This window comes from Danio rerio, chromosome 1, assembly GCF_049306965.1.
Source record: "Danio rerio strain Tuebingen ecotype United States chromosome 1, GRCz12tu, whole genome shotgun sequence".
NCBI classification, from domain to species: domain Eukaryota; kingdom Metazoa; phylum Chordata; class Actinopteri; order Cypriniformes; family Danionidae; genus Danio; species Danio rerio.
The window spans coordinates 62,891,736-62,918,260 of record NC_133176.1 but is presented as its reverse complement, the minus strand read 5'-3'; the positions used below and the strand labels follow the sequence as shown (position 1 = coordinate 62,918,260).

The 26,525-nt window shown below is 39.7% G+C and overlaps 1 protein-coding gene and 2 long non-coding RNA genes across 8 annotated transcripts; 2 read left to right on the top strand and 1 right to left on the bottom strand.

Annotated features, from left to right (window-relative positions):
* zmp:0000001082 lies at positions 1-26,326 on the top strand. Of its 4 annotated transcripts, none has more exons than NM_001386625.1 (31): positions 1-287; positions 924-1,032; positions 1,268-1,362; positions 1,471-1,532; positions 1,779-1,893; positions 2,059-2,189; positions 2,284-2,426; positions 2,680-2,830; positions 3,115-3,253; positions 3,346-3,410; positions 3,821-3,950; positions 4,031-4,173; positions 4,492-4,638; positions 4,729-4,926; positions 5,123-5,253; positions 5,479-5,627; positions 5,709-5,875; positions 6,111-6,230; positions 6,371-6,441; positions 6,528-6,669; positions 8,160-8,258; positions 8,550-8,632; positions 8,759-8,839; positions 8,958-9,036; positions 9,153-9,257; positions 9,335-9,367; positions 9,442-9,555; positions 9,658-9,759; positions 11,973-11,993; positions 12,214-12,324; positions 12,442-12,977. In NM_001386625.1, the coding sequence occupies exons 1-31, from the start codon at positions 254-256 to the stop codon at positions 12,616-12,618; spliced, it is 3,447 nt and encodes a 1,148-aa protein (NP_001373554.1). In that variant the 5' UTR covers positions 1-253; the 3' UTR covers positions 12,619-12,977. The 4 variants fall into 4 exon arrangements, 3 of the variants coding, with proteins under 3 accessions (NP_001373554.1, NP_001373553.1, XP_068075685.1); NM_001386624.1 differs by having other exon boundaries at positions 3,337-3,410; XR_012401320.1 differs by having other exon boundaries at positions 231-287; positions 3,337-3,410; positions 9,658-11,180; positions 11,244-11,993; positions 12,442-12,965.
* On the top strand, positions 14,031-17,393 carry LOC137487245 (uncharacterized). Of its 2 annotated transcripts, none has more exons than XR_002459266.3 (7): positions 14,031-14,066; positions 14,794-14,945; positions 16,215-16,399; positions 16,484-16,591; positions 16,669-16,725; positions 16,817-16,991; positions 17,088-17,393. It is a non-coding gene; the product is annotated as an uncharacterized lncRNA (long non-coding RNA). The 2 variants fall into 2 exon arrangements; XR_002459269.3 differs by having other exon boundaries at positions 16,666-16,725.
* LOC137496057 (uncharacterized) lies at positions 19,874-22,818 on the bottom strand. 2 transcript variants are annotated; one of them, XR_011016143.2, is made up of 4 exons: positions 22,784-22,818; positions 21,887-21,926; positions 21,645-21,788; positions 19,874-20,307 (listed from the first exon to the last, which is right to left on the bottom strand). It is a non-coding gene; the product is annotated as an uncharacterized lncRNA (long non-coding RNA). The 2 variants fall into 2 exon arrangements; XR_012404671.1 differs by having other exon boundaries at positions 21,645-21,776.
* Positions 26,327-26,525: the final 199 nt, after the last annotated feature.

The window sequence follows — 26,525 nt, the reverse complement described above, 5'->3', positions numbered from 1 at the left end:
TCTGATTAAACTCATCCTGTGGGATTTATAAGCATTTTGAGAAATGAGGACGTCACCAATGTCTTCACATTTCACCTCCTTTCTGTAATACCTGTGTCACACCCATGTCATTATACAGATTTGTGTCCTGATATGTCACAAAAACACGTACACACACACACACACACACAGCGCTCAGTGTGAAGGAGGAAATGAGATTGCGATGAGGAAATGAACAGGAAGAGTTTGTCAGAGAGATGATCAGCGGCAGAAGATGGAGATGTGTGTCTTCACCCTCCTCATGTGCGGTGAGAGATCATCATATACTGACGAGCTGAGCTAGACGCATTCTGCAGTGTGTGTTAGACGAGAACAGGAGCTTACCTGAACATGCAGCATTACTGATCATGTAGACCAGCGAGTGTCTGTGTGTGTGTGTGTGTGTGTGTTTGTGAAATTCCGTCTTTAAATTGTAAACAGTTACAATAAGTGTGTGTGTGTGTGTGTGTGTATGTCTATCTTAGTGTGTGTGTGTGTGTGTGTATGTGTGTATGTGTGTGTGTGTGTGTGTCTATCTTAGTGTGTGTGTGTAAGTGTGTGTGTGTAAATGTGTGTGATGTGAACAGGGTGTGGTATCTTTGTGGCCGTACACATGTTGACAGGAACACGCACACACACACACACACACACACACACTGCTCTGTATGCTTCTTCAGTTGTGTGCAGGTGTGTGATGCTGGTATGGAGTGTGAATGCCCGGGCAGATGGAGTGTGTGTGCTGTTCAGGGTTTGTGCAGTGTTCAGTGTGTTTGTCTGAATCCCGAGCGTTTGTTCCTGCGTCTTATGAAACTCTGTCAAACAGGAAGAGAAACTCTGTGTATCATTAAGAAACTGTGGCGAGTGTCTGCTAATGTGTGTGCGCTCATCAGCGTGTCGTTTCTCAGCGTGTCTTTCAGAGGCCTTCAACATGGACACCGAACATCCGCTGGTGTATAACGGCAGCGCAGCAGATTTCTTTGGTTACAGCGTTCATCAGTCTGAGAGCAGCACACAGTGAGTCACACACACATACACACACACACACACACATATTTACACACACACACACACAGGCACACACACACACACATACACATACACATATATATACACAAACACATACACATATACACACACACACACACACATATACACACACACACACACACACTGGCTGGTTGCTAGGGATTGTACACAGTTGCTAGGTGTTTCTGGCCTCTGATTGGCTGTGCTCTGGTGTTTTTGGCAGGATTATTGTCGGAGCTCCATTAGCCAGGAACTCAACAGGTGAAATCTACACCTGCGCATCAGATCTGCGCTCCTGCAAAGCGCTGCGCCGGCCAGGTATCACACCGCGCATGTTTCACAGAGAGCCGCTGGTGTATTGTGCATTGCTGAAGCTCTCGGCCAGACGTTACTCTGCCTCTAACTGCTGTGTGTTGTGTTTGACAGACTCAGAGCGCGTCCGCTTCTTCAGCATGTCTGTGTCTGTGTCGCCTGACGCTCCGCTGACTGTAAGTTGATGTGTTTGACACACTTAATATGGTGACAAAATGTATATGGTATCTTGGGGAACCTCAATCTGACACCAAATGAAAATGAGCTTCAGTCCAAACATGATAATGCAATAAAGCAGCCATGTTTAGCTGAAGATAAACTCTCATAGCAATTACAACACAGACAGAGAGACTGCAGATATAAATCAGGCCAGATGTGTGTGTGTGTGTGTGTGTGTGTGTGTGTGTGTTTCTCTTTCTCAGAGCTGCAGTCCGTATCTCCCTCATGATTGTGATGGAAACTCGTATCTGAACGGCATCTGCTACCAGTTCAACAGCGGCTTACAGGCCGTCTCCAACTTCACTGCCGCTTACCAAGGTCTGACCAGCCTGACAGGCTTTAGCCAACTCAATCCATCAATAAAGGCGTGATTAGAGACATTACCTTATACTCCTGGGGAAAATGTGTTGTCCATCTGGTCAGTAGTTCAGAGTTTGATTGTTAGTAATGACGTGTATTTCTGTGTCTTGTGTTCTCCTGCAGAATGCACAAAGAGAGAGGTCAACCTGGTGTTTCTGTTTGATGGATCCCGCAGTATGAAGCCAGAAGAGTTTGATCTGAATAAAGACTTCATTACAGATATCATGAAGAAACTGTCGAACTCCTCCATAAAGGTGTTGTTCAGCACTGCTGTGATCATCATCAGGGTTTAACAGAGCTCTCCTCATGGCTGATGATGCTAACAGTCGGTGTTTCTCTGTGTGTCAGTTCGCTGCCGTCCAGTTTGCAACAACCTTCAGTACTGTGTTTGACTTCAACGACTATCAGCTCGGCTCCGCTGAACAGAAACTGCAGAAGGAGAAGCACATGAGCGCGCTCACAAACACACACGGGGCCATCAAATACGTCCTGTGAGTAAAACTCCACATGGTTTAGAACACTAATGCAGCACGAACCAGGTTGAATTCCGGTTGAGTGTTGCTGTTACTAGTCTACTTCTACTTCTCATCCTGATAACAGGGTTTTGAACATTAACAAATCAGACGTCTCTCTCTCTCTCTGTTGCTTTTGTTGCTGTAAAAATGTAAAGTAGAGAGCACACTGGTGTAGAATCAACACAGATGATGTTCACGTGTCATTATGTCTGATTTATTCCATCACTAGAGAGAATCTGCTGAATAACGTGTCGTCTGGAGCCAATCCCAAAGCTCAGCACGCCCTGGTGATCATCACAGATGGAGACCCCACCGATCGGGATAATGAACATGTGCTCGAGAAATGTGACAAGCAAAATATCCTGCGCTACATCATTGGGGTGCGTTTTCATCATTTGCTTTGTGTGCTGGATAGTCTGTGGTAGGTCAGTTTATTATTGAGGGTCAGTGTGTGTCTGTCAACCTATTTAAACACATGACAGCGACAGATGGAAACAGGACTTAATGACTTAAATTAACCATGTTTACCTTTACGTTCAGAATATTTCCAACTTTAAAAGACAATCATCCTTGACCTGTTAATGACTTTATGAACATGTTAATCAGTTTTGATCTGCACTGATATGAAAAGTGTATCAGATATATTGATGCTTTTGTTGTTCAGGTGGGAGGCCTTGCAAATTTAGCCAGACTAACTTCACTGGCATCAGAACCAAAACACAACAACACTTTCTTTATTAAGGACTATAAAGGACTCGAAGGACTTCTGGATAACCTGCAAAAGAAGATCTACAACATTGAGGGTAAAATATTAATGTGAAGTAAAGCAATACTACATGTAGGTTTCTGAATTAAATCAGCAAATGAAGATCATCTGTGTTTTCAGGCTCAACAGAAGCACACAGCAAAGACAGACTGAAAGAGTTATCACAAAGCGGATTCAGCGTCATCAACCACAAGGTGAGAGAGATGTCCCACACAGAGGAAAGTTCATGTAGTGTGTGCTAAATCTTCTGAAATTATGTAGAAATCTGCTCGCCTTATCAATGTAGTCAGTAATGCCTGGTCATTGTGGTTTTGTGGGAATGTTTCGATTCACGTTTTGCTGTGTTTATGTTTTTATTTGGGGTCAGGGTTTGATGCAGTCATCTTTTAAAATTAAAAATAACTGAAACTAAACAAACCTCGCCTTTCTCACTGCATTAGGTGGTGCTACATGAATTACATGAGCTGGATATAAATAAACCTGCACATGCAGACTCTTAACATTACTCACAGCAGCAAGGCAGACTGACAGAGCTGTGTTCATACGCCTCTATAGTGATTATTGTGTGTAAATGTCAGTGATCAGACGTGACGTGTCGTTTCAGGACTCTGTGATCGTGGGCTCGGTTGGATCTAATGACTGGCGTGGATCTCTGTATGAAGTGACGGGATCAGGATCTGGAGTGAAAGAGACTGAGATTAGAGATCCGTTCGTCAGTAAAGACTCATATATGGGTAAGCTGAAGCTTCTGCAACAGGAGGCCTGTGTCATGTGTAGAGTTTGTGCATGTTTCAATGATGCTGATGGTGTTCAGGTTACTCTGCTGTGCTGGGAGCGAGAGCCGGCGTCTCCTTTCTGTTCTCCGGGGCTCCGCGAGCCGAACACATGGGTCTGGTGACTCTCTTCATCAAGAATGACAGCAGCTGGAGAGTGAGCTGGAACATCTCAGGGGAACAGGTGAGTGAAGGAAACCCCTCAGACTCAGCATGAACACTCTCTACACTCTCAGGAATAAAAGCTGTCACTGGAGCGGTACCTTTTCAAAAGTACATTTGTACCCAAAGAGTCCACAGTGGCACCTCAAAGCGCATATTAGTACCCAAATGTACCTAAAAGTACATCTGAGGCACTATTATGGACTTTTCAGGGAAATAGATGAAGTCTTTTCCACATCGCCCCCTGATGTTTCTAGGCTGTACTGCGGGACTGTGTTTGTGTTGATGTCTTCTGTCAGTATCAGCCTTTACATTCATTTAGATAAATTCTGCTCATCAGATTGGATCATATTTCGGAGCGTCTCTGAGTCTGCTGGATGTGGACTCTGATGGAGACTCAGATTTCCTGCTGGTCGGAGCTCCGCTGTTCCACCAGTCTCAGCCGAGGGCGGAGGGCAAGCTGTACGTCTACACCTTTTCTGATGGGGTATGGAGAGGTTTTGACCGTTAAGATGTTCTTCAGATAATGGAAATAGATGGTTCTGGTGCCGCTCATTTCCTCTTGATCTCTCTCTAGCCCTTCCAGAAGATGCTGAATGTGAGCGGGTCAAACATTGGCAGGTTTTCTGCATCTCTGGCATCCCTAAAGGACCTGAATGGAGACAGCCTGTCAGATGTGGCGGTCGGGGCTCCGCTTGAGAACGATGGAGAAGGAGTCGTCTACATCTACCTGGGTGACGGGATGCGTGGCATCAACCTTAATCACGCTCCTCAGGTGAGAGTTTGCTTGGGCTCTCATGATGTTTGAGACTGGCTTTATCACAGGAACTCTGCCCAGTGTGAAAACCTCCTGACCATCACATCCTACACCGCTTCACTTCACTTTACACTGAGGAACAGGCTGTGAACTGAACTTATCAGTGTTATGTGGATCATCGTGCATGTGAACCTCTGTATGTGTGTGTGTTTAGCGGATTTCGGGCCGGTCGGTTCTGCCTGGTCTTCAGCAGTTTGGAGTGTCTCTGTCCGGCCAGATGGACATGAGCGATGACAACCTGACAGATGTGGTGATCGGAGCGCGAGGAGGGATGGTGCTGCTCAAGTAGGACATTTACCACATAACCGGACTCTCACAGTCTCAACACAAGCTCCTGTTGATGACATACTGATGACCTTCTGTGAACTCTGGTTGTGTACAGACACATCAGTGGCCAGATATTATTCAATCACAGTTTATGTGGAGTAAATCAGCAAACCTGCTCAACATCAGTGCTCCAGCCGGTTGTGTGGGATTGTTGGTCATTTGCTCATTTCTCTCCTCTCTCAGGGCTCGGCCGGTGATGTCTGTATCTGTGCAGCTCAGCTTCAGTCCTAATGAAATCAACCTGAACTACTTTGAATGTCCAAGTGACAAAGTGTTGAATGTGTTTAATCTCACTTCATGTTTCACGATGAAGGAGCAGACGAGCAGCAACGGTAACGCCAACGACATCTCAAAGCATCTCTGAGCTCTGCCACACTAAGGGTCTTCCAGTCTCACCCTCTCATGTGCTTCAGGATCGCTCGACAAGAAGCTGAACGTTTCTCTGGAGCTGAACGTGGACGTGATGAGAGGAATCAATCGAGGGTTCTTTGTTCAGAGGGATTCATCATCCAAGGCTCTGCAGCAGCTCCTCCTGCTGGATTCTGGGATCTTCTGTCGGAGCTTCCCCGTCTTCATGCCGGTGCGTGTCGTCCATCACAGCTTCAGCTGATCTCTTTGTGTCTTTATGGCAGGGGTTTACAAGTGCTGCCCTGGAGATCCACAGTCCTGCAGAGTGTTCCTCCACCCTTGATAAAGCTTGATTAGCTTGTTGAGGTGTGTTTGATTGGTGTTGGAGCTGAATCCTGCTGGACTGCGGCTCTCCGGGACTGAACTTGTCCACCGCTGCTTCATGGAAAATGTTGTGTGTGTTTCAGGGCTGTGTTGCAGACACAGTGTCTCCTCTGAAGATACGAATGAATTTCTCTCAGAGTGAGATGTCTGGAAGCTCTGTGGCTGTTCTGGATGTCTACAGCAGGACAGAGGAGTATGTGGAGGTGAGATTAGCATCAGCGGCTCAGTGATTAACCTGTGAGCCATGAGTCTTGATCTGTGGAGTCTGTCAGGTGTTGAAGATGTGCAGCGTTTGAACTTTTCTCCAGTGGTCATTAGATTGTTCTGTTTTGCGTGCGTCTAGGTGCCGTTTCAAAGGAACTGTAATTCCAATAACAGCTGTGTGGCCGATCTGAAGCTGGACTTCAGTTTTAGGTAAGAAATGTCCAGTGTGAAAGTGATTATAAGCGTGGCTGACTTCTGAAATCATGTCAGAGATTCTGTGTTGGTCTGTTCTGCAGGAACAACACGTTAGTGGTGGCGAATCAAGCTCATTTCACGCTCCTCATATCGCTGGAGAACCCCGGCGACGACTCCTTCAACACCAGCATAGTGCTGCACTACCCAGACGGCCTCTCGCTCTCAAATTTCCTGACGGTTAAGGTACAGATGACTGCTCATAAGACTAAGGACTAAAAACATAAGAATTTTCAAAATGTGACTTTGCCCATGTCATGAGTTAGATAAAGCACATAGAGAGGTTGGACAATGAAACAGACGCACTGGCCAATGTCGTGTTGGAGGATTCAGGGCTAAATGTGACCGGCCTGGTGCTTAAACTTCATTGATTGCACATTTTAACAGTAAGAGCAGAGCGTGATGGTTTATCAGCAGAGGAATAGCACAGCTTTGCTTAAAACACTACTATTCACACAACATTATGGGGACATATCAGTTCAGAAGAGGACAGATTGTTGGTGTGCATCTCACAATTATCAAGAGCCGTGGGATACAGAATATTGTCAGAAAACCACCAAGAACAACCACAAATCCAACAGGAGGAACTGTGGACACAAGAGGAAGCTGTCTGAAAGAGATTGCCGGCGGCTGTAGCCAAACCTGATCTCTGATGAGTCCACCTTCACTGTCTTTCCCACATCCGGGAGAGTTACGATGTGGAGAAGCACAAAAAAAAGTGTCCCAGAGTGAAGCATGGGGGTGGATCAGTGATGGTTTGAACCAAACCCAATACCTGTGCTAGATGGACACGTCCCTGCCAAGAACCACCATTCCGGGTCCAACACTGTATCCTGAAGGCAGTGGTGTGTATCAGGATTCATTAATTTTCTTTTCGGCTTAGACCCTTTATTAATCAGGGGTCGCCACAGCGGAATGAACCGCCAATTTATCCAGCGTATGCCCTTCCAGCTGTAACCTATCACTGGGAAACATCCATACACACTCATTCACACACATACACTACAGACTGCATGTGTTTGGACTGTGGTGGAAACCGGAGCACCCAGAGAAAACCCACGCAAATGCAGGGAGAACATGCAAACTCCACACAGAAACACCAACTGACCCAGCCGAGGCTTGATCCAGTGACCTTCTTCGACAGCACTACCTACTGCGCCACCGTGTTGCCCTGTATCAGGATGATAATGCACATATACACAGAGTGGTTTGACGAACATGAAAGTGAAGTTGAACATCTCCCATGGCCTTCACAGTCACCAGATCTAAACATTACTGAGCACTTTGGGCTGTTTTGGAGGAGTGAGTCAGGAAAGGTTTCCTCCAGCAGCTTCAGTGGTGACCTGAACACTATTCTGAAGAGGACGGCTCAAAGTCCCTCCGGCCGCTGTGCAGGACTCGTGTCTCATTCCCAAAACAAACTGATGCTGTATTGAGGAGGAGCTACATCATACTCATGAATCATTGAGCTCTGACACCAGCTGTTTCAGTTTCAGTCCAACCTCTGTTAATCATACTGATGTTTTTAAAGTAGTAAGTAAAGTTTATATATAGAAAAGTGTATATAAGTAAAAATGCTCAGTTTCCTGTAAGGGTACGGTTGGGTTAGGGCAATAGAAAATCCATTGAGCTCTTGGAATGAAGCTTGTCTGTGTGTTTGTGTGTTGAATAAACAGCCCAGCCGGACCCGAAGCAGCTGTGGTGATCGCGACAGCGGAGCGACAAACAGAACCACCTGCAGCATCAATCTACCAGTGTACCGCAGCGGCACTACAGTAAGACACACACACACACACACACACACAAACACACACACACACACACACACACCCGGAGCAGTGGCAACTACTGCTTCTAGTGTCCAGGAATAAGGGGTTTGCTCAAGGGCAGCTCAGCTGGGTGTTGGAGTTGGGAGAGAGCGCTGGTCATTCACTCCCACATCTTCCAGTCCTGCTGGGACGAGACTCGGAAACCCCCTAACCAGATGATTGGTTCTCTATAGATGTACCTTGGCTGTGTTCATTTTCCTTCAATGCTGATCCTCAGAGATTTCTTCTGTCTTCTAGACTCAGTTTCAGGCAACATTTCGAGTGTCGAAGTGGGATTACGACTGGTCCGACATGATGGAGATGATGATCACGGCCAACAGGTGAGCGAGGCGTATATGAAGACAGATTAATGAACTGGAAATATGCAGTGCTAACTCAGTTTACTCATGTTACAGAGGGGAAGAAGACTGATGGTTCTGTATGTAAGTCTGTATGTTTGTTCACAGCGACAACAATGGAAACACGAGCGCTGCGGCGGTGAGGAGGAGTGTACCGGTTCAGTTCGCTGTCGATGTGGCCATCAGTCTGTGAGCAGCACTTATTCACTCTTCTGTTCTGTTCATCTGCCTCAGTCAAACTCAGCAAAACTCCCTCAAACTGTGTCAGAAACACGAGAGTAAATCAGGGTTATTGTGTGTTTGACAGATCGGCTGAAGACTCTGTGACGTACCTGAACTTCTCTCTGGAGGACAGAGGTCCAAAACCTCTCCGCATCGTCTACAAGGTCAGAGAGTGGAGCACACCTGTGCAGTGTTATTGTGTTGTTCGTCTTGCGTGTGGCTTCAGTCACGCTCAGAGAACTGCAGTGAAGCCCATTCAGAGCCCTCAGTGTGTTCACAGGTGGAGAATCTGGGTGTAAAGGGTCTGCCGGTGAGGGTCTCGCTCCACCTGCCCTGTCCAACTACACCTGTGCGTTTAAGCAAACAGAAGTTCAGCGTGCAGCAGGTGGGTCACTCCTTCATCATCATCATCATCATCATCATGTGTTCAGGTGATTGACCCTGTTCTGTTCTTCTCCACAGAACTCTACAGACGTGGCGTGCACATCCTCTGAGGTAAGAGATCACACATGCGTCTGCTGTGATGTGAAGAGCGAGTCTCAGCTCTCAGTGCTCTGTTGATCTTTCAGGACGATCACTGCGAGACGATTGAGTGTTCTCAGTTTCATCTGGACAAACATTCAGTCGTTCAGTTCATCCTGACAGCAGACGCCACTTTCCAGAGCGTGAAGGAGTACGAGAGCGTGAGTGATGAACACACACACACACACACACACACACACGCACACACACACACACACACACGAACATCAGCTGGAGATCTCACCCTAACCCTCCTGCTGTAGAAATTTTCCTTCCAGGAGTTGAGGAAGGATTTCTCCTTGAACATCAGTGCCGAGCTCAACTACAACAGAAGCCGCTACAACCAGACGTCCACAGGCCTGAAGGTGACGCCGCATGACACGTGTGTTATGATTCGCTCTGTCAGCTCTAGAACAGCTGCGCTCTGTTTCACACTGTAGGGAAATGATCTCCTAAAGATTGAGCTCTGAGATCTGCAGCAGGTGTGGAGAGTGTCGATCCTGCAGAGTTCAGCTCCAACCCTGAAAAACCCTCAATCCTGAAGACCTGGATTGGCTTGTTCAGGTTGTTCGGGTTGAGCTAAACTCTGCAGGACACTGGCCCTCCAGGATCATTAGCCGCATTTCCACTGTCGGGCCAGGGCGAGCCGGGGCTTTTATCGGGTCGGGCTGGGCTAATCGCCCGGGTGGTTGAGCAGTGAGGCCGAAATCATGTGGTGTTTCCACTGTCGGGCTAGTAGCTCACAGCGCATTATGTAAACCCCGCCCCCGAATCAACCGTCAACAAACCCCGCCCACTTCATTTAACATGTACAAGCATGGTATGTCTACACGCACAGGCCTGTGTGTTCTCATTCATCATATGCATTTACTCACCGACCGACTGTTGGCATCGTGCATCGAGTGATTTCGCCACTAACGGAGGAACCCAGCACAGTGAGCGCACCATCTATAATATAACAGCACAGACATGCTCCGTTAATAACTCGGTATGAAATGTTTTTATGACATCTTTGTTCAGATGAACGTCGTCAAACATTCAGCCCAAATGCTGCGGAGCGCCCTGAAACATCAATATTCCCTATAGGCTACATGACATTTAATATTAGGGGATTCCCCTTTATTTAAAGCTGTTGCAGATTATTCTGTGATCTTAAATACAGGGAAGTGTTCAGTGTTTCAGCACAGAAGAGCCAGTAATGAAATATAGCGTATTTTTTGTTGCGCTCAGCAGATATCCTCTAATAAAGCTCATCATTTACTATGTCATTTTCATTTCCCCACATCATATAAACACATCAACACTTGTTTGAGGACACAGAACAGATTTAGTGTTTGTAAAGCGGCGGACAGAGAAAAGGGTCTGCTTTTACTGCTCTGTTTGCAGGATTTGATTATATCATCGTCTCCAAATACTTCATAAAGAATATTTAAACCTCCTCTGGTGTTTATAGTTTTTAGACAATATCTAAAACCTTTTTTTCAGACAGGCCTTTGTAAAATGAAAGTTATATTTGGCTGTAAAGCGTGTTGATTTCTGTATTGTGTATAGCTGCACTGTTATAGCTAGCTTTAGTTTGTTTTATATCGGTTTGTTTTGAGTCTACTAAAGTGAAGACGTCATTTGTGCAGTTTTCTGTCTTTCTGTTGTATCCAGATTCTGGATTATCACCAAGAGAAAAAAAGAAAAACAGAAGCCGCTCACATCATCTACAGAGCAGTGAAGCGAGCGCTCACATACAGGCATCTAACACACACAAACACACATCTAACACACACAAACACACATCTAACACACACAAACACACATCTAACACACACAAACACACATCTAACACACACAAACACACCTTTTACACTGGACAAAAACTCTCGACTACCTTCACTGTCTGCCGTGTGTTTAATATGGTGTAAAGATTATTCTGCGTTATTGAATCATCGAGGAGGACGCAGCAAAGTCACTTATAAATGAAAACTATAAATGTATAAAAAATAATGCTTTTCTGCAGCAGCCATACATTTAAAAAGGAAATATGAGGGCGATCATGAGCAGAAGAGCCCTAATATAAGGTGTTTAATGGAATAGCCTATCTTAAACTTCAGCTGGATGTTTTCTTTCCTTTATTTATTTGTTTGTTTGCTGCATGTACTCGTGTGAGATCGGAAAACCAGTGTAATGACCGCACACCATCTTTCCCAGACTCGGGCTAACTCCGCCTCTCCTTTCACTCCGCCCTGAAGCCCCAGCTGCCCCTCTTTGACCCAAGGTCTTCAGCGGGCTGAAAAAAGCCGCCGCTGGCCCCGAGAAAGCCCCGCTTTGGCCCGATCAGGTCTGGAAGGGAGTTGAAAGGCGACTGGTCTTGGCTCGCTTGCTTTAGGTACGATAGTGGAAATGTGGCTAGTGCTGTCCACCCCTGACCTACAGGAGTAATGTGATGTTGCCTGTTGTCAGTGCTGCGCCTGTGCTGCCCCCTACAGGAGTGTGTCATTATCAGCATCGGCCTGAATTTATAGCACAGAGTCACACATACACACTGTTCTGCCATGTTTAATCAGCCGTGTCTCTCTTCTTTCTGCAGGACGACCCTCATAAATCACAGGTATCCTCTGTCCCATTTTATTAATGATCACAGTGTAAATGTGTAGTGTTTAATGTTCTCTCTCTATGACGGAGAGGGCATCTGTAGTCTAATAAACTCTGACTGTTTGCCAGAGCTGCTGTGTGTTGAGCTTTGTGTTCATCATGTTGTCTGTCAGTGTCCTGTATGAAGGTAGTGTAGGGTGTGAAGGGTTTGAGGAGATTCTCTGTGTTTGTCTCAGATCACAGTGAAGGCCGAGTTCGTCCTTCCTCCCAATCGAATGCTCATCATCAGTGTTGGTGCAGGGGGCGGGCTCATCTTGCTCATTATCATATTCTTCCTGCTGGTGAAGGTAAGAACCAATCAGCAGTCACTTCACACCTGACAGCATCATTCTCACTCAAATCGTGTGTGTGTGTGTGTGTGTGTGTGTGTGTGTGTGTGTGTGTGTGTGTGTGTGTGTGTGCAGTGTGGGTTCTTCAAGCGTAGGCGTCCTGAAGAGTTTCCCTCTCAGACTGATGATGTATCTGCTCTGGAGAACAGCCCTGAAGACTCTCCTCTCATGGACACAGATGCTAAAGACGGTGCAGGAGTCGCTGTGAAGGAGAACGGAGCGAGTGCAGACCCGACAAACACAGAACAATAACAACACAGCTCATTTAGCACAGATTAGCTGTACATATGATAATGCTGGGGGTTTACAAGCATTTGTTTACAGTCTGAAGCCTCGACGTCTGATGTGTTTTTAGAGGTTGTGTTGTGTTGTGTTGTGTTGAGTTGTGTTGTGTTGAGTTGTGTTGTGTTGATTTGATTTGTGTTGTGTTGATTCCAGTCAATTAGAATTTTATTTATAAGCCAATTTAAAATATTTACTGTGATAATTTGATTAAATCTTCTGTTTATTCTTCATGTTTTTCTTAACATTTAATGTTTTTTGGAGAAGAGATGTATTATTTGTGCTGTAACAATAATAAAATAGTTAATTAAAGGAGATATTCACGGGTCTGTTTATTCTCCCTGTTTTAATGATTTAACAAACGTTTGACTGAAAGATTGTGAATTCCATATCCTCACTACAGATGTGGATCCTGCTCTGAAAACAGCTGACCAAGACAGCGGGTCTTTGTGAAGATCAAGAGCTGTGGTATTCAGAGAAATGTCAGCAAACCACCAAGAAGATGAACCACATCCACCATGAGGAACTTTGGATGCCAGAGGAAGCTGTCTAAAAGGCCATGTCTTGCTGCAAACCCTTATTGGATCCAAAGAACAAAACACCACAGCTGCCCAAAGGTTTTCCTCCAGCAGCATCACACAGTGAGACCTGAACACAACACGTTCTCACTCCCAACTCGTCACATACTGACGCTTGGTCAGGAACCCTCGGCGTAAGTTATTGACGAACAGGGTACCCCTTTAGCGTCATATTTAGACGTGCAGGGATTCCCTATAGAATCTGTGCCTGAGCCTGAGGCGTCATAGGGAGACGCTGGAGGCTTGTATAATTACCAATAGATGTCAACGCAATTTTTAAAACCTGATTTACGTCTATTATCTTAGTTTTCTTATTTTAAAATATGTAATTTTTATTTTGTTCATGAAAAGCGTCTGTAAACTGGGTCGAAACTACTTTATGAATAAACTTCGGTCCACGTGACATCTCTTAACGGTGAGTTTAACGCCGCTCTGCTATTGGTCAAACTGCATCAGCGGTGAGTTCACAGATGAGTTCAACTGTCAACATTAAATAGTATGTTAATGCTTCATAATGTATTTTTATTGGAGATTTGTTGGTGTTTATAAATATGTTATCATTTACTTTATATTTAATGAGTGAAATTATATTCGGTTGCCCAGTTTAGAGTAACTATGCCTAATAAAACTTTGATTCATTCATATTATTTATTGTTTTTTTACTTTAAAAAATATTGCATTTCAGGTACTAAGTTTAAAAATGTTTTTGGCTGATATTTTTTTTATTTTAAATGATTCATTGAAGTTGGGGTCATTGTATGTGGCGATCTATTTTTTACAGTCTATGCTCGCTATCCCAAGGTTCATTGCGATCCCAAGGTTCACTGCGTTTTCCACAAGGTAAGTAAAAAGTAAACAAATAAAGACGATTTGTTGATAAAGCATGTACTGTAAACTAGCGACGTTAACTAATTACATCAAGTTATTAAAAATATATTTTTCTCACATATAACATTGGTCATGCATTAGAACAATATATACATTTTAAGATAAGGAACAGTGTAACCAGATTGTTGTTTTCCACAATAGAATTCGTGCAAAATCTATATATAATATGCAATATGCAACTCTAATAATACAAATGTATTCGTAATTGTTTTAATATTAAAGAACATCAAGTGTTTCCAAACGTTTATTGTAAAAACAATTATTTTCCATGCCTTTAAAGGAAAAAAGGCAGAAATTTTGCCCGTCTGAGCACATTTTATTCATTTTACAACACAAAACTAAACAAAAAACAGCTTAATCTACCACACACACACACACACACACACACACACACACACATATATATATATATATATATATATATATATATATATATACATATATATATATATATATATATATATATATATATATATACAGGTGTAAATTATAAGGTGTTCACTGTTCAGATATGAATATTCTTCAGGTTCTTTAGATTTCTTTAAAAATCCAATTTTGTTTTCTAATAATCAAAAAGTTAAATCACTTTACCCATGTTTATATGTTAAATTGCAATTGTCTCTCTCTCTATCTCTGTTAACACATTTGTATTTGTTTGATTCATTCTTGTGTCTTTCAGCCTGTTTCTGCCTATCACTATGAGTGATTCCTTTATACTCAGATTTATCATCAAGATCTCAATTATAAGCTTAAGTCTTGATGACAACTTGATGATCTGCAGGAAGCACCACCATGTAAGGAAGGCCAAGACCACTCTGGAATCAGTCAAGGGTTAGTGAAGTTTTTCATTCCATGTATATTAAATATCTACATTGTTTAGGCATATATGATTGTATGAGATAAAATGCATTTATTCTTTCACTACTATTGTAATCACAGAAAGAAACGCATTAGTTTTACTATTACTATTGTTTATGACAAACATTAAAAAACTACAGCATAAGCTCACAAAATATTGTGGCCTAACTGTTTAAAACTATTTGTTCTGGGTGTTGATAGTGGCCAATCATTTTTTTCTTTTTCAGAAAGTATTTTGTTTTGTCTGATTTTATGACACCTTATAGGCCATCAACTGCCCACATTGGGGTTTAGGAAATTAGAACTGCTTATGCTGCTTGTCAACTAGTCTTAGGATAAGTTAGAAATGTTATAAATGTACATTTTTTGTTGTTTTTATCTGGTACAGCTCATAGGAACTCCAATCTTCCCAACTGTGAGAGAGCCTTGCTCCAGTGACTGTCAGTGTGTACTTCATTGTTTCCATTAGTCCCTGTATCTGTAGACCCAGGTGACAGTGGGCTAGAGTCAAATTTTGTTTTTATTTAAACTAAGGCATACTGATGGCCTTTTTATCTCAGATTTGGTCATGCACGTATTAATATATCCTAAAATATTTTTATATTCTTTCCATTGGTGGAAAAGATGTTGGTATAATTATTTTACATGGACTGCTAAGATCTCAGCAGACATTTTTCTGAGATATTCTTGAGTGGGAGTCTGTGCAATACAAGGTGGATAGTATTTGTAAGGAAGAGCCCTTCATCTGTCCTGCTTCCACACTAGATATACTGCCAATTTAAGTAGATGTGAACCATAAGCATAACCATTTCAAGAATGCACGAGGTACTTTAAACTGTATGTGTTGAAACTAAATTAACAAGAAAACAGCTCTGTGATGTTCACCTAGTAAAATTAGATTAGAAGATATAAACTGTTATGCACTTGTTCTGTACTGTTTCATTCCTTTTTCCAAACACTGGCATTTTTGAAGGTTTATTTACAGCTAAGGATTAAGAATTGACAGGAAGATTTGTGGACTACATCAACTAATGACACTACGTCCAAAAGAGTTGCAAAAAGCTGTCCAAAGTTTCAGCACCATCTTTAAGCCCATGATTTTAGTGTGTTTCATGCCTAAGCACATGAGTTTATATCTGAGATAGATGAGCTATATGATTATCTTAAACTGATCTACAGGTAAATGCCAAAACTTATTGGTTTACTTATTTATTTGTTTGTTTTTTTGTATATGTTAACCAGGTGAAATGGAGTGAGGCATACCAGGATATGCCTGGTTTTACTCTTGGGAAGGAGGTTGAACAGTGCAGTGTTTCTTCTATAGGATTGCATTGACCAGACATGCTACTGTAACTCTCATGGTCATGTGCTGGAATTAGCAGATATTCAACAATTTGGCCATCTCGCCGACCTATTGATATCAGAAGGTAACAATATCCAGTAGAATTTGTTTTAGTTGTTCTGTAACCTATTTTAATAGTATTGTGATTTTTGATTGCTTATCACTGTAGACCGCAGCAGCTCTGCAAAGCAAGTTGGAAAACAGAATCCATGAAACTGGCAGTGACTGGAAACCAATTGGAAGACTTTGGTCTGTGATGTAGAGGAGTGGGCAGACGGTGAGGAAATTCTTATTAATATTAAATGTAGTCATGAAAAATTGTAAGTGTTACTATTACTGTCATTTTTTCAGTAGCAGAAGCAAAGACAACAAACAACAGAAGTGATATGGATGTCTTTGTCATATGGCATGGTATGTACACTAGACTTCTGTCAGTGTTGATTCTTTAAAAGTTGACGTATAATCCTTGTTATACAACTTTCTTTTTATGAATATATTTCAGACTCTGCTGACCCAGCAACAAAGAGGAGGGTGTTCAACATCATCCTGCTAGTCAGGATTCTTCAGGAGAAGCAGTGGATTCTTGTGGCAGAGATGGCCAACCACTATAAATACCTTTCAACTAATCCTGGTTCCTTCAAAGAACTTTCCTGCTTGTTTGCTACTGAAAAGTACTGGTATGTATTTGTATTATTTGGCTCAAACTTAAGCATAAGGTTACCCAGTCCAAAGAATATTAATATATTTTTATGTTGTTGTGTTCTTCTTTTAAGATTCGACATGTGGCCTAAACGAAGAGGGGTTAAAAGGTCTATGGATCATCATTCTCAGAAAGCAACAAAATAACTGAGAAATAAACAACAATACGATGGTGCAATCTAGAGACCTGCAAGGTACCTGCAAGTTTTGGCTGGAGCAGTAAAGAGACATTTTTTAAATAAAGCTCCAGCTGATGAGTATGACATTGACTGTGGATTTTCTTTTACTGTAATCCAGAAGAGGATGACCTTAACCCTGAATCTAAAGCATGTAATAAAATCTGTAAAAATAAAATAAAATTTTCATCATCTATAACCAAATTGTTGTCTCTTTTTTTTTAAATACATAGATATGTACAGTATGTAAGCATGCCTCTAAAATCAATCAGTGTTGTAAATTAAGAGCATTATTGTATGCCCAACTGCTTACAACATATAACGATTTAAGGAACTCTATATTAAAATAAAATGATTACATTAAATGACATTAAGAGCTTTTAAAATATTAATTTTATGATACATTTTCATGATAAATTTAATTTTTGCATATACTTGGCCAAAAAATGTACATTATTATGGTCAACTGCTCAGATACCTCCAGTCAATATGTGGCTGAGTCAGGCAACCAGACTTCTACCTCTGAAAAAATTAACCTATGATTTACATCAAAGATCTGATGGATCTATTTGGTCCTCATTGATTTAAAAATAAATAAATAAATAATAATCTCCTTTTATTTTTGTCCTTACTTTGAAACATTTGTATTAATTTGTTAGAATGTCTAACAAAAAACTGCTGTACTTGTGAGATAACAGTGCCACTGTTGTTATGCAGAAAATAAAAATTAACTTTGTATAATGTTTTATTGAATGCAAAATAAAAAATAAAATATTTTCCAAGAGATGGGTTGCGGCTAGAAGAGCATCTGCTGCATAAAAACATGCTGGAAAAGTTGGCGGTTCATAGAGCTGTGGCGACCCCTGGTTAATAAAGGGACTAAGCCAAAAAGTAAAATAAAATATGTATTTTTTTGTAGACATAGAACTTCACAGTAACTTATAAGTACAGCACAGAACTATTTTACTTCTAGTTTAGATAATTTAAAGGTTTGCATTTTTATTTTGTTGGTTATTGGCTATGTATTTTTAATCATTTGGAAGTTTGAACTATTCGCAGCATTTGAAAGGATATCTTTTCGTCATTGTTACCTCATTTCTCACTATTTTCATGATTCTTACAATGCAGCAAATCTTAAAATCATTTGATCATAAAGAAAATAATTATCAAACTAACCCACATGCAGGACAAAGACATTATGTGGAATCATTATTAAACACGTTCATCCATTGTCATCAAAACATACTGTTACACAAACAGTTGAATATTTAGAAAGTAAAAATAATCAGATAAAGAGTGGTTTTTAAACAAATACATTTCTTTAAAAAGGTTTTATTTAGAAACATTTACATATTTTAAAAGAGCTTTTATCCACATTTTAAATAAAGTGAAAACAATTAAATATCACATGATGACCATTAATGAAACACAATTACAGAATTACATCCACACATATTAAACTGAATTTATAATATTTGTGATAAACATAGATCACTATTGCTAATAACTTGTGATTAAAGAAGATACTAATGTTTAGCTTATTTTTACAGATGAGTAGAGCCCTGTAGAAAAGGAAAAAGTATTCACATTTCAAACGAAAAATGAGTGAGAGAATATCAGCAAGACTATTACCTATGCTATGTTCAATAAATAATGTTGGATATAATAGTCTGGTATATACTGATCAAGTCAATAAAAGCTGTTTAAAAAAATACTCATTGTAAAATAACAAATTTATGCCTGGCTTTTATATATGTCATAAATATATGCACAATGACCTTATTCAGATAGTCTTTAGTTCATAAAAAATTGTATCTGTTCCATTTTATTACAAAAAGACTTTAAACTACATTACCCACAATCCTTTGTCGCTGTATAGATGGGACGGGAAAGACATGGCGCTACAAATTGTAGTTCATTGAAAGGTGTAGTTAGGGTTAAGTTTAGGGTTACGATCTTGGTTAATCGGTAACTATTTGAAACACAGCGATAACTCATTGATAAAGGACACAGTTAGTAAAGTGGCAAAGTTAGCAAAACATAGTTAGCAACACGAAGGATCTTTTAATTTGGCTTTGAAGTTATAGTCCAATCACAACGTCGCAATCTACGTCACACTTTGTCTCTATTTGGTAATCTTCCGGCTGAAGGTAGATTAATATAACCTTATAATATAACTTAAATATCAAAATGTGCATTAATATTACATGTTATTTATTGTCTTATTAAAAATACAAATGTATATTTACCGTGTGAGATTCCTTTGTGGGGGTAACCTGATGTGCAAAATTATCATAGTAAAACCAGATCATAGGCAGTATACTTAATTTGAAACTAAAATAAAAAATAAAATAATAAAAAAGCTTCATGTTTGAAAACATTTCCAGCATTTCATGTAACTAAACCCTGCATCATTTAGGTATACAAATATAAATATATATCAAACTTAAATGACAAATATAGTGCCCATTAAATAGTATAAATAGTAGTTCATTGTAAATGAGTATGCAAATAAACACAATACATTTTTAATGAAACATTTATAATTTATTTATAATGCCACAAAAAAAAAAAATCACGCAAACATGCAAAAACATATATTTTATAACAGTTTTTAATGCAATAATATATTACCATACATATATAAATGATTAAAAACAATTATAATTGAAGGAAATGTATATATTGTATTATTATTATTATTATTATTATATTTATTTTGTGATATTTATTCATGTCATACATCTGGTATGTCAAGCTCAAGTAAAACTGCACTGCAAAAAATATTTTCAAACGATGGCTTTGGAAATGCCATTATAATAAACAGCTTTAACAACAACAAGAAGTCAAGTTCATGACAAATGCAAATTATGTTTATAATAACAACTTTCTGAACTTAAACATCAAAAGTAGAATAAGTTCAAAACATATTCAAGTATTTACTGAAGAATAGCAAAAACAATTTTTACAAAACACTGAGAACCAAAGTGTGCTTGGTGAGTCCAGGTGTTTATGCTGACTAGACTGTCATATTGCAATCCGGTCAGCATGAGGAGACTTGGGCGTAAAGTGTCAGGAATTCCTGGAGGGCTCCCATGTGTTATTCCAGGTTTTGCCACTGTAAAGTATTAGAAGTGCACAATATCATTACTGAACAAAGAATGAGCGTTAGGTTTCATTTAGAAAGTTCAGTGATATTTATTTATATATGTAAAGTGTCATTAAACCTGGCACTCTTGAATTAACTGTATAATAGGTTAAACATTTCCAGCATGTTTCCATGTATTCCAAGCAGATCTGTCAGTTCTACAAACTCAGAGATCAGGATAGTAACTGCACTTCTCATTATGAACACCCTTATCCTTCACATACATTTTTATCACCACTGATGTCCACTGTTGTAGTTTTCATTGAAGGGAATGCTGACACAAATTCCAGCATGATTTTTTAAATAGCAGAATATGGGTATTATTGGGCCAAAACCTTAAAAAATATAAGATGCAAGATTAGAATCTTGATGAACATATTGTTAATTCACGTCTTGCAATTTAAAACACACATCTCATGTTTGACTCATCAATTATGTGAACACTACAACAGCATACTGTGCTCCACCCTAAAAATATTTCTAAATTATAACAAGCTTATTGCTTTACATGGCTAAACATTTATTTTATGCCTGCATGATTCACTGCTATTACTGTAACCCATTACACTCTTAACCCAAACTAGTTGACTTTATTAGAAAACTGCATAGAAACATGTTGCCTTAAACCCTTTATGTTTTTACACAAGGTGAAACTAAACAGCCCACTTTAAATTAACCAATAACCTTTACAATCTTCTTGAACTTACAGTTATATTTTAATTCAAGTACGGCTGTTAAGTTGCACATTGTATAAAATGTAATGGGTTTTAAGGCACTGGGTTTCTATACAATTTTCTAGTAAAGTCAACTAGATTGGGTTAAAGCAGTAGTTCACTATTTACTCTCCCTCAAGTGGTTGTAAACCTTTTTTAAAAACTTCCAAGTTACTTTGTGTTAAACATGAAGGAAGTTTTTTGAAGAAAGCTGAAAAGCTGAAAACATTGACATGCATAGTAGGAAAAAACAAATACTATGGAAGTTAATGTTTGCAGGTTTTCATCTTTCTTTAAAATATAAATTGTGTTTAACTGAAGAAAGGAACTCAGACATATTTGGAACAAGTAAAGGATGAGTCATTAATGACAGAATTTTCCTTTTTGGGTGAATCTCTTTAAGAGTATACTGAAAGAAATGTCCTACTCAATGTAGCTAACTTCAGCTGCATGTGTAGCCCCATAAGTACTTATCTAGAAATCAAAACAATAATCACGTCAGTCCCATTTTAGGCCTTTTATATCATATTGGCCACAGAATGGACTACTTAGTGTTGCAATAAAAAAAAATATAATAATAAAATTATGACTTACCACACAATACAAGACAAACAGTGAATTTTCAGCTCTGCCTTTGCTGTACACAAGATGAGGTTCCAGCTTCAACACTGATCTGAGTGGGGCAGTTGTGCAGCTCTGTGAGGTTGTGACTGTTCAGATGCAGTGCTGTGAAGAGTTCTTTATTAAAAGAAAGTACATTCTTTTAAAATCTGTACATAATAACAAAGAAAATACAATGATTTTAAATAATGATTAATTCTGAACAAAAACCTTACCCTTAGTCAAGATGAATTCATATGTCAAAAGTTTCTGCATCTGAAATGAATAAAAACAGATGTGACATTAGTTAAACCCACTAAACTACTAGATACATCAGTACTGCATTAAGCAGTTGTAAAGAAATGTAAGTGTAGTCCAAAATGAGCCTTAATCTCTTTAAGATAATGATTTAAAAAAACGTTGCTTGTGTTAAAAACAATCCAGCCACTTGTAATACATTTGATCAATAGTAAATTTCTGAGAAGGTGCAAGGTAATCCTTGAGTTTTACCATTACCATCCTGACTGACATAATATTGGACAAAGAAGACAGCTTGTTGTGCCTCTTTACCGAAATTTAGAGATGATAGATTCTTTCTTTAATTAAATAAATTGGTAAAGGCCAAACTATACTGGTAATAGTGTAAGATATTCATTGTGTGACATCCATCAGCTTAAGTTATACTTGAGCTTTTGTTATGCTATATATATATATATATATATATATATATATATATATATATATATATATATATATATATATATATATATGTGTGTGTGTGTGTGTGTGTGTGTGTGTTTTAAGGCATGGAAAATAATTGTTTTAACAATGTAGCCTTTAAACCTTTGGAAACACTTGATGTTCTTTAATATTAAAACAATTACGAATACATTTGTATTATTAGAGTTGCATATTGCATATTATATATAGATTTTGCACGAATTCTATTGTGGAAAACAACAATCTGGTTACACTGTTCCTTATCTTAAAATGTATATATTGTTCTAATGCATGACCAATGTTATATGTGAGAAAAATATATTTTTAATAACTTGATGTAATTAGTTAACGTCGCTAGTTTACAGTACATGCTTTATCAACAAATCGTCTTTATTTGTTTACTTTTTACTTACCTTGTGGAAAACGCAGTGAACCTTGGGATCGCAATGAACCTTGGGATAGCGAGCATAGACTGTAAAAAATAGATCGCCACATACAATGACCCCAACTTCAATGAATCATTTAAAATAAAAAAAATATCAGCCAAAAACATTTTTAAACTTAGTACCTGAAATGCAATATTTTTTAAAGTAAAAAAACAATAAATAATATGAATGAATCAAAGTTTTATTAGGCATAGTTACTCTAAACTGGGCAACCGAATATAATTTCACTCATTAAATATAAAGTAAATGATAACATATTTATAAACACCAACAAATCTCCAATAAAAATACATTATGAAGCATTAACATACTATTTAATGTTGACAGTTGAACTCATCTGTGAACTCACCGCTGATGCAGTTTGACCAATAGCAGAGCGGCGTTAAACTCACCGTTAAGAGATGTCACGTGGACCGAAGTTTATTCATAAAGTAGTTTCGACCCAGTTTACAGACGCTTTTCATGAACAAAATAAAAATTACATATTTTAAAATAAGAAAACTAAGATAATAGACGTAAATCAGGTTTTAAAAATTGCGTTGACATCTATTGGTAATTATACAAGCCTCCAGCGTCTCCCTATGACGCCTCAGGCTCAGGCACAGATTCTATAGGGAATCCCTGCACGTCTAAATATGACGCTAAAGGGGTACCCTGTTCGTCAATAACTTACGCCGAGGGTTCCTGACCAAGCGTCAGTATGTGACGAGTTGGGAGTGAGAACGTGTTGATTTAGCCTAATTAATGTACTTGCGCCTCGATGTCAAAAGACTGAAACACAATGAACACGTGGGGGCGTCTGAAGCCATGAGACGCGGAGACTCTTGACACGCACCAGACGTTCGGAGGTAATTAATAATATACACTAATACTGAAACAGTTAAGGCATTTATGAATGACTAAAACAATATTTAAGATGTTACAGTGTGCTCAGCCTGCTGGTTTGTCCATTTACACACATTTTCATTATCATATGATCATGATCTTTTTTTAATGTACATACTGTAATTTGTTAAGTAAAAATGTTTCCATCGTAGTTTATGCGCACATTTTCTATTGAATAAAAGTTTATCCTACTCAGTTATGCGCGGTTTTTATGCATATTTTAAAAAGTTATGTGCATCATGACGTTTCTATCAATCGTTTTTATGCACGTATCCAAAATAAGCATAAAAATAGGTGGGTGGAAACGTAAGGCTAAGACGAGAAATGCCGCTTCATCTTTAAAAAAGGGGAGGAGACAGACAGAAACTCTGAGTTTAGAGAATAACACCTGCTTCTGACCAGGTTAGATTCACAGAGTTACCACAGTAACTGACTCTGAGTTAAAGTTACCTTTCTTTCAGAAACAGTCTTGACTTACCCTGCTTTCTCGAGTTTGACAAACCTGCCATTTTGAAACGGAAACCCAGAGTTTCTCTCATTTCAGGGTTAAAATACTCTGAGTTTTCAGTTAACCTCCTTTCTGAAACAGGCCCCAGGTGTGTTTGATCAGGGTTGAGCTAAACTCAGCAGGACACCGGCCCTCCAGGATCAATGCTGTCCCCCCCCTGACCCACAGGAATAATGTAATGCTGCATTGTTACCACATTTTTCAAGTCTAGGAGTTTTGTTTAAAAAGTCTAACAAAGAAGACTGAATTTGGTAAATAAAACTGAGTTAAAAAAAAAAAAGATAAATGTGGAGAACACACTTCACACAACAGTGAAGAGCGAACACAAGCTTTAGAGAAGATAAACATTAGAATCTATTTAATAGAAATACAGGAGCTTTAACAGAAACTAGATGTCAAACTGAGTGAGTTTAGGGGAGAGAAAAATAATGAACAAAGTAACGGGGTTCCACAAAACATTTGTTTTCTACCAGCAGCACACGAGCCTCTCCTACAATTGAGCCCTGCTTGTATGATCGCCAGACCTCTAGTTTGCTGAAAGTGCCAGCAGCAGAAATGTTAGTTTACCCCACCTGCGGGGCTAGTGGTAACAGACTGGGGGTGAGTTGTGACACGTGATTATAAAGATTTCACACAATTAATTTAAATTAAATTTACTTTAAATAGTAGCTATATTTCCTCTGTACTGCTCCATTTATTTGTATTTTACATAGCACAGTAGGTTTATTTATTTATTGGATACACACATTTGGATTTATTTGAATTATTATCCATTATTATTACACTGCATTTATTTGCAGTATTAGCAATAAAATATTTTTTTATCTATTAAAAAAATTATACTAAAACAACATGTAAATCAAAAGTGCTCAACATTATATTCAGAATTCAACAATTATTTAGTTACTTTAGTTGATGTTCAATAGTGTGTGGCTTAATTGTACCCCCCTGTTACAGCTAACCCCGCTGTGTCGTGTTTTCCTCAGAGCTGGCTAGCAGTCACTGTGTTTTATACAGCTTTCAAAATGGTTTCATCTTTTAGTCTAGAAGACGGCAATCACAACAATACAAGATTTCACCAGCAAACTTTCACAGATTAAAAAGAAACTGGTGAAAACCTTGGAAGCATGCCATGAGTAAAAAAAGCCTAAACATGAAACCCAAACATCACCCCTAGCCTAAACCATCAAACAGAACGCAGCTAAATTAAGAGGACTAGCTTCCCTAATGCTAAAATCAAAGGTGAAAATCAACAACATAGACATCCCTGAGCTTCCTCTCTTGACCATGAACAGGTTAGGGATATGCAAAATGAAATAAGGCACTTGGAAGGAAATCTCAAATTAAATGCACAAAACAATAAACAGTAAGAGTAATGGAGGCACACTAACGTTCATTTGGCATTAAATATTGATCCAACTGCCCCGAACACTAGTGAAGAAGACCACAACACCAGCTGCTGCTCAGGCAGGCTCATCATGACCGGCAGCTGGAGCTAATTAACCTGAGAACCAGAGACAGAGAGAGAAAAGCGGAGTGGAGCACAGCGTGACATGCCAGGCCTACACATAAAACAGGCCTGTGCTGCCCCCTACAGGAGAGTGTCTGAATCTACAGCACACACAGCTCCAGTAGAGCTCCAGACAGCAGCGTTTCAGTCACACATACAGACTGTTCTGCCATGTTTAATCAGCCGTATCTCTCTTCTTTCTGCAGGACGACCCTCATAAATCACAGGTATCCTCTGTCCCATTTCATTAATGATCACAGTGTAAATGTGTAGTGTTTAATATTCTCTCTCTATGACGGAGAGGGCATCTGTAGTCTAATAAACTCTGGCTGTTTGCCAGAGCTGCTGTGTGTTGAGCTTTGTGTTCATCATGTTGTCTGTCAGTGTCCTGTAGTGTAGGGTGTGAAGGGTTTGAGGAGATTCTCTGTGTTTGTCTCAGATCACAGTGAAGGCCGAGTTCGTCCTTCCTCCCAATCGAATGCTCATCATCAGTGTTGGTGCAGGGGGCGGGCTCATCTTGCTCATTATCATATTCTTCCTGCTGGTGAAGGTAAGAACCAATCAGCAGTCACTTCACACCTGACTGCATCATTCTCACTCAAATCATGTGTGTGTGTGTGTGTGTGTGTGTGTGTGTGTGTGTGTGTGTGTGTGTGTGCAGTGTAGATTTTTTTATTCATAAACAGCATCAAGTGTATGAACGCTCAGCAGTGGTTCTCATGAGTTACAGGCGTACAGGACACAGCTGAGTGCAGGCGCTGTTATTATTGGCTCTGCAGCGGCTGATTCCTTCATCTGTAATGATC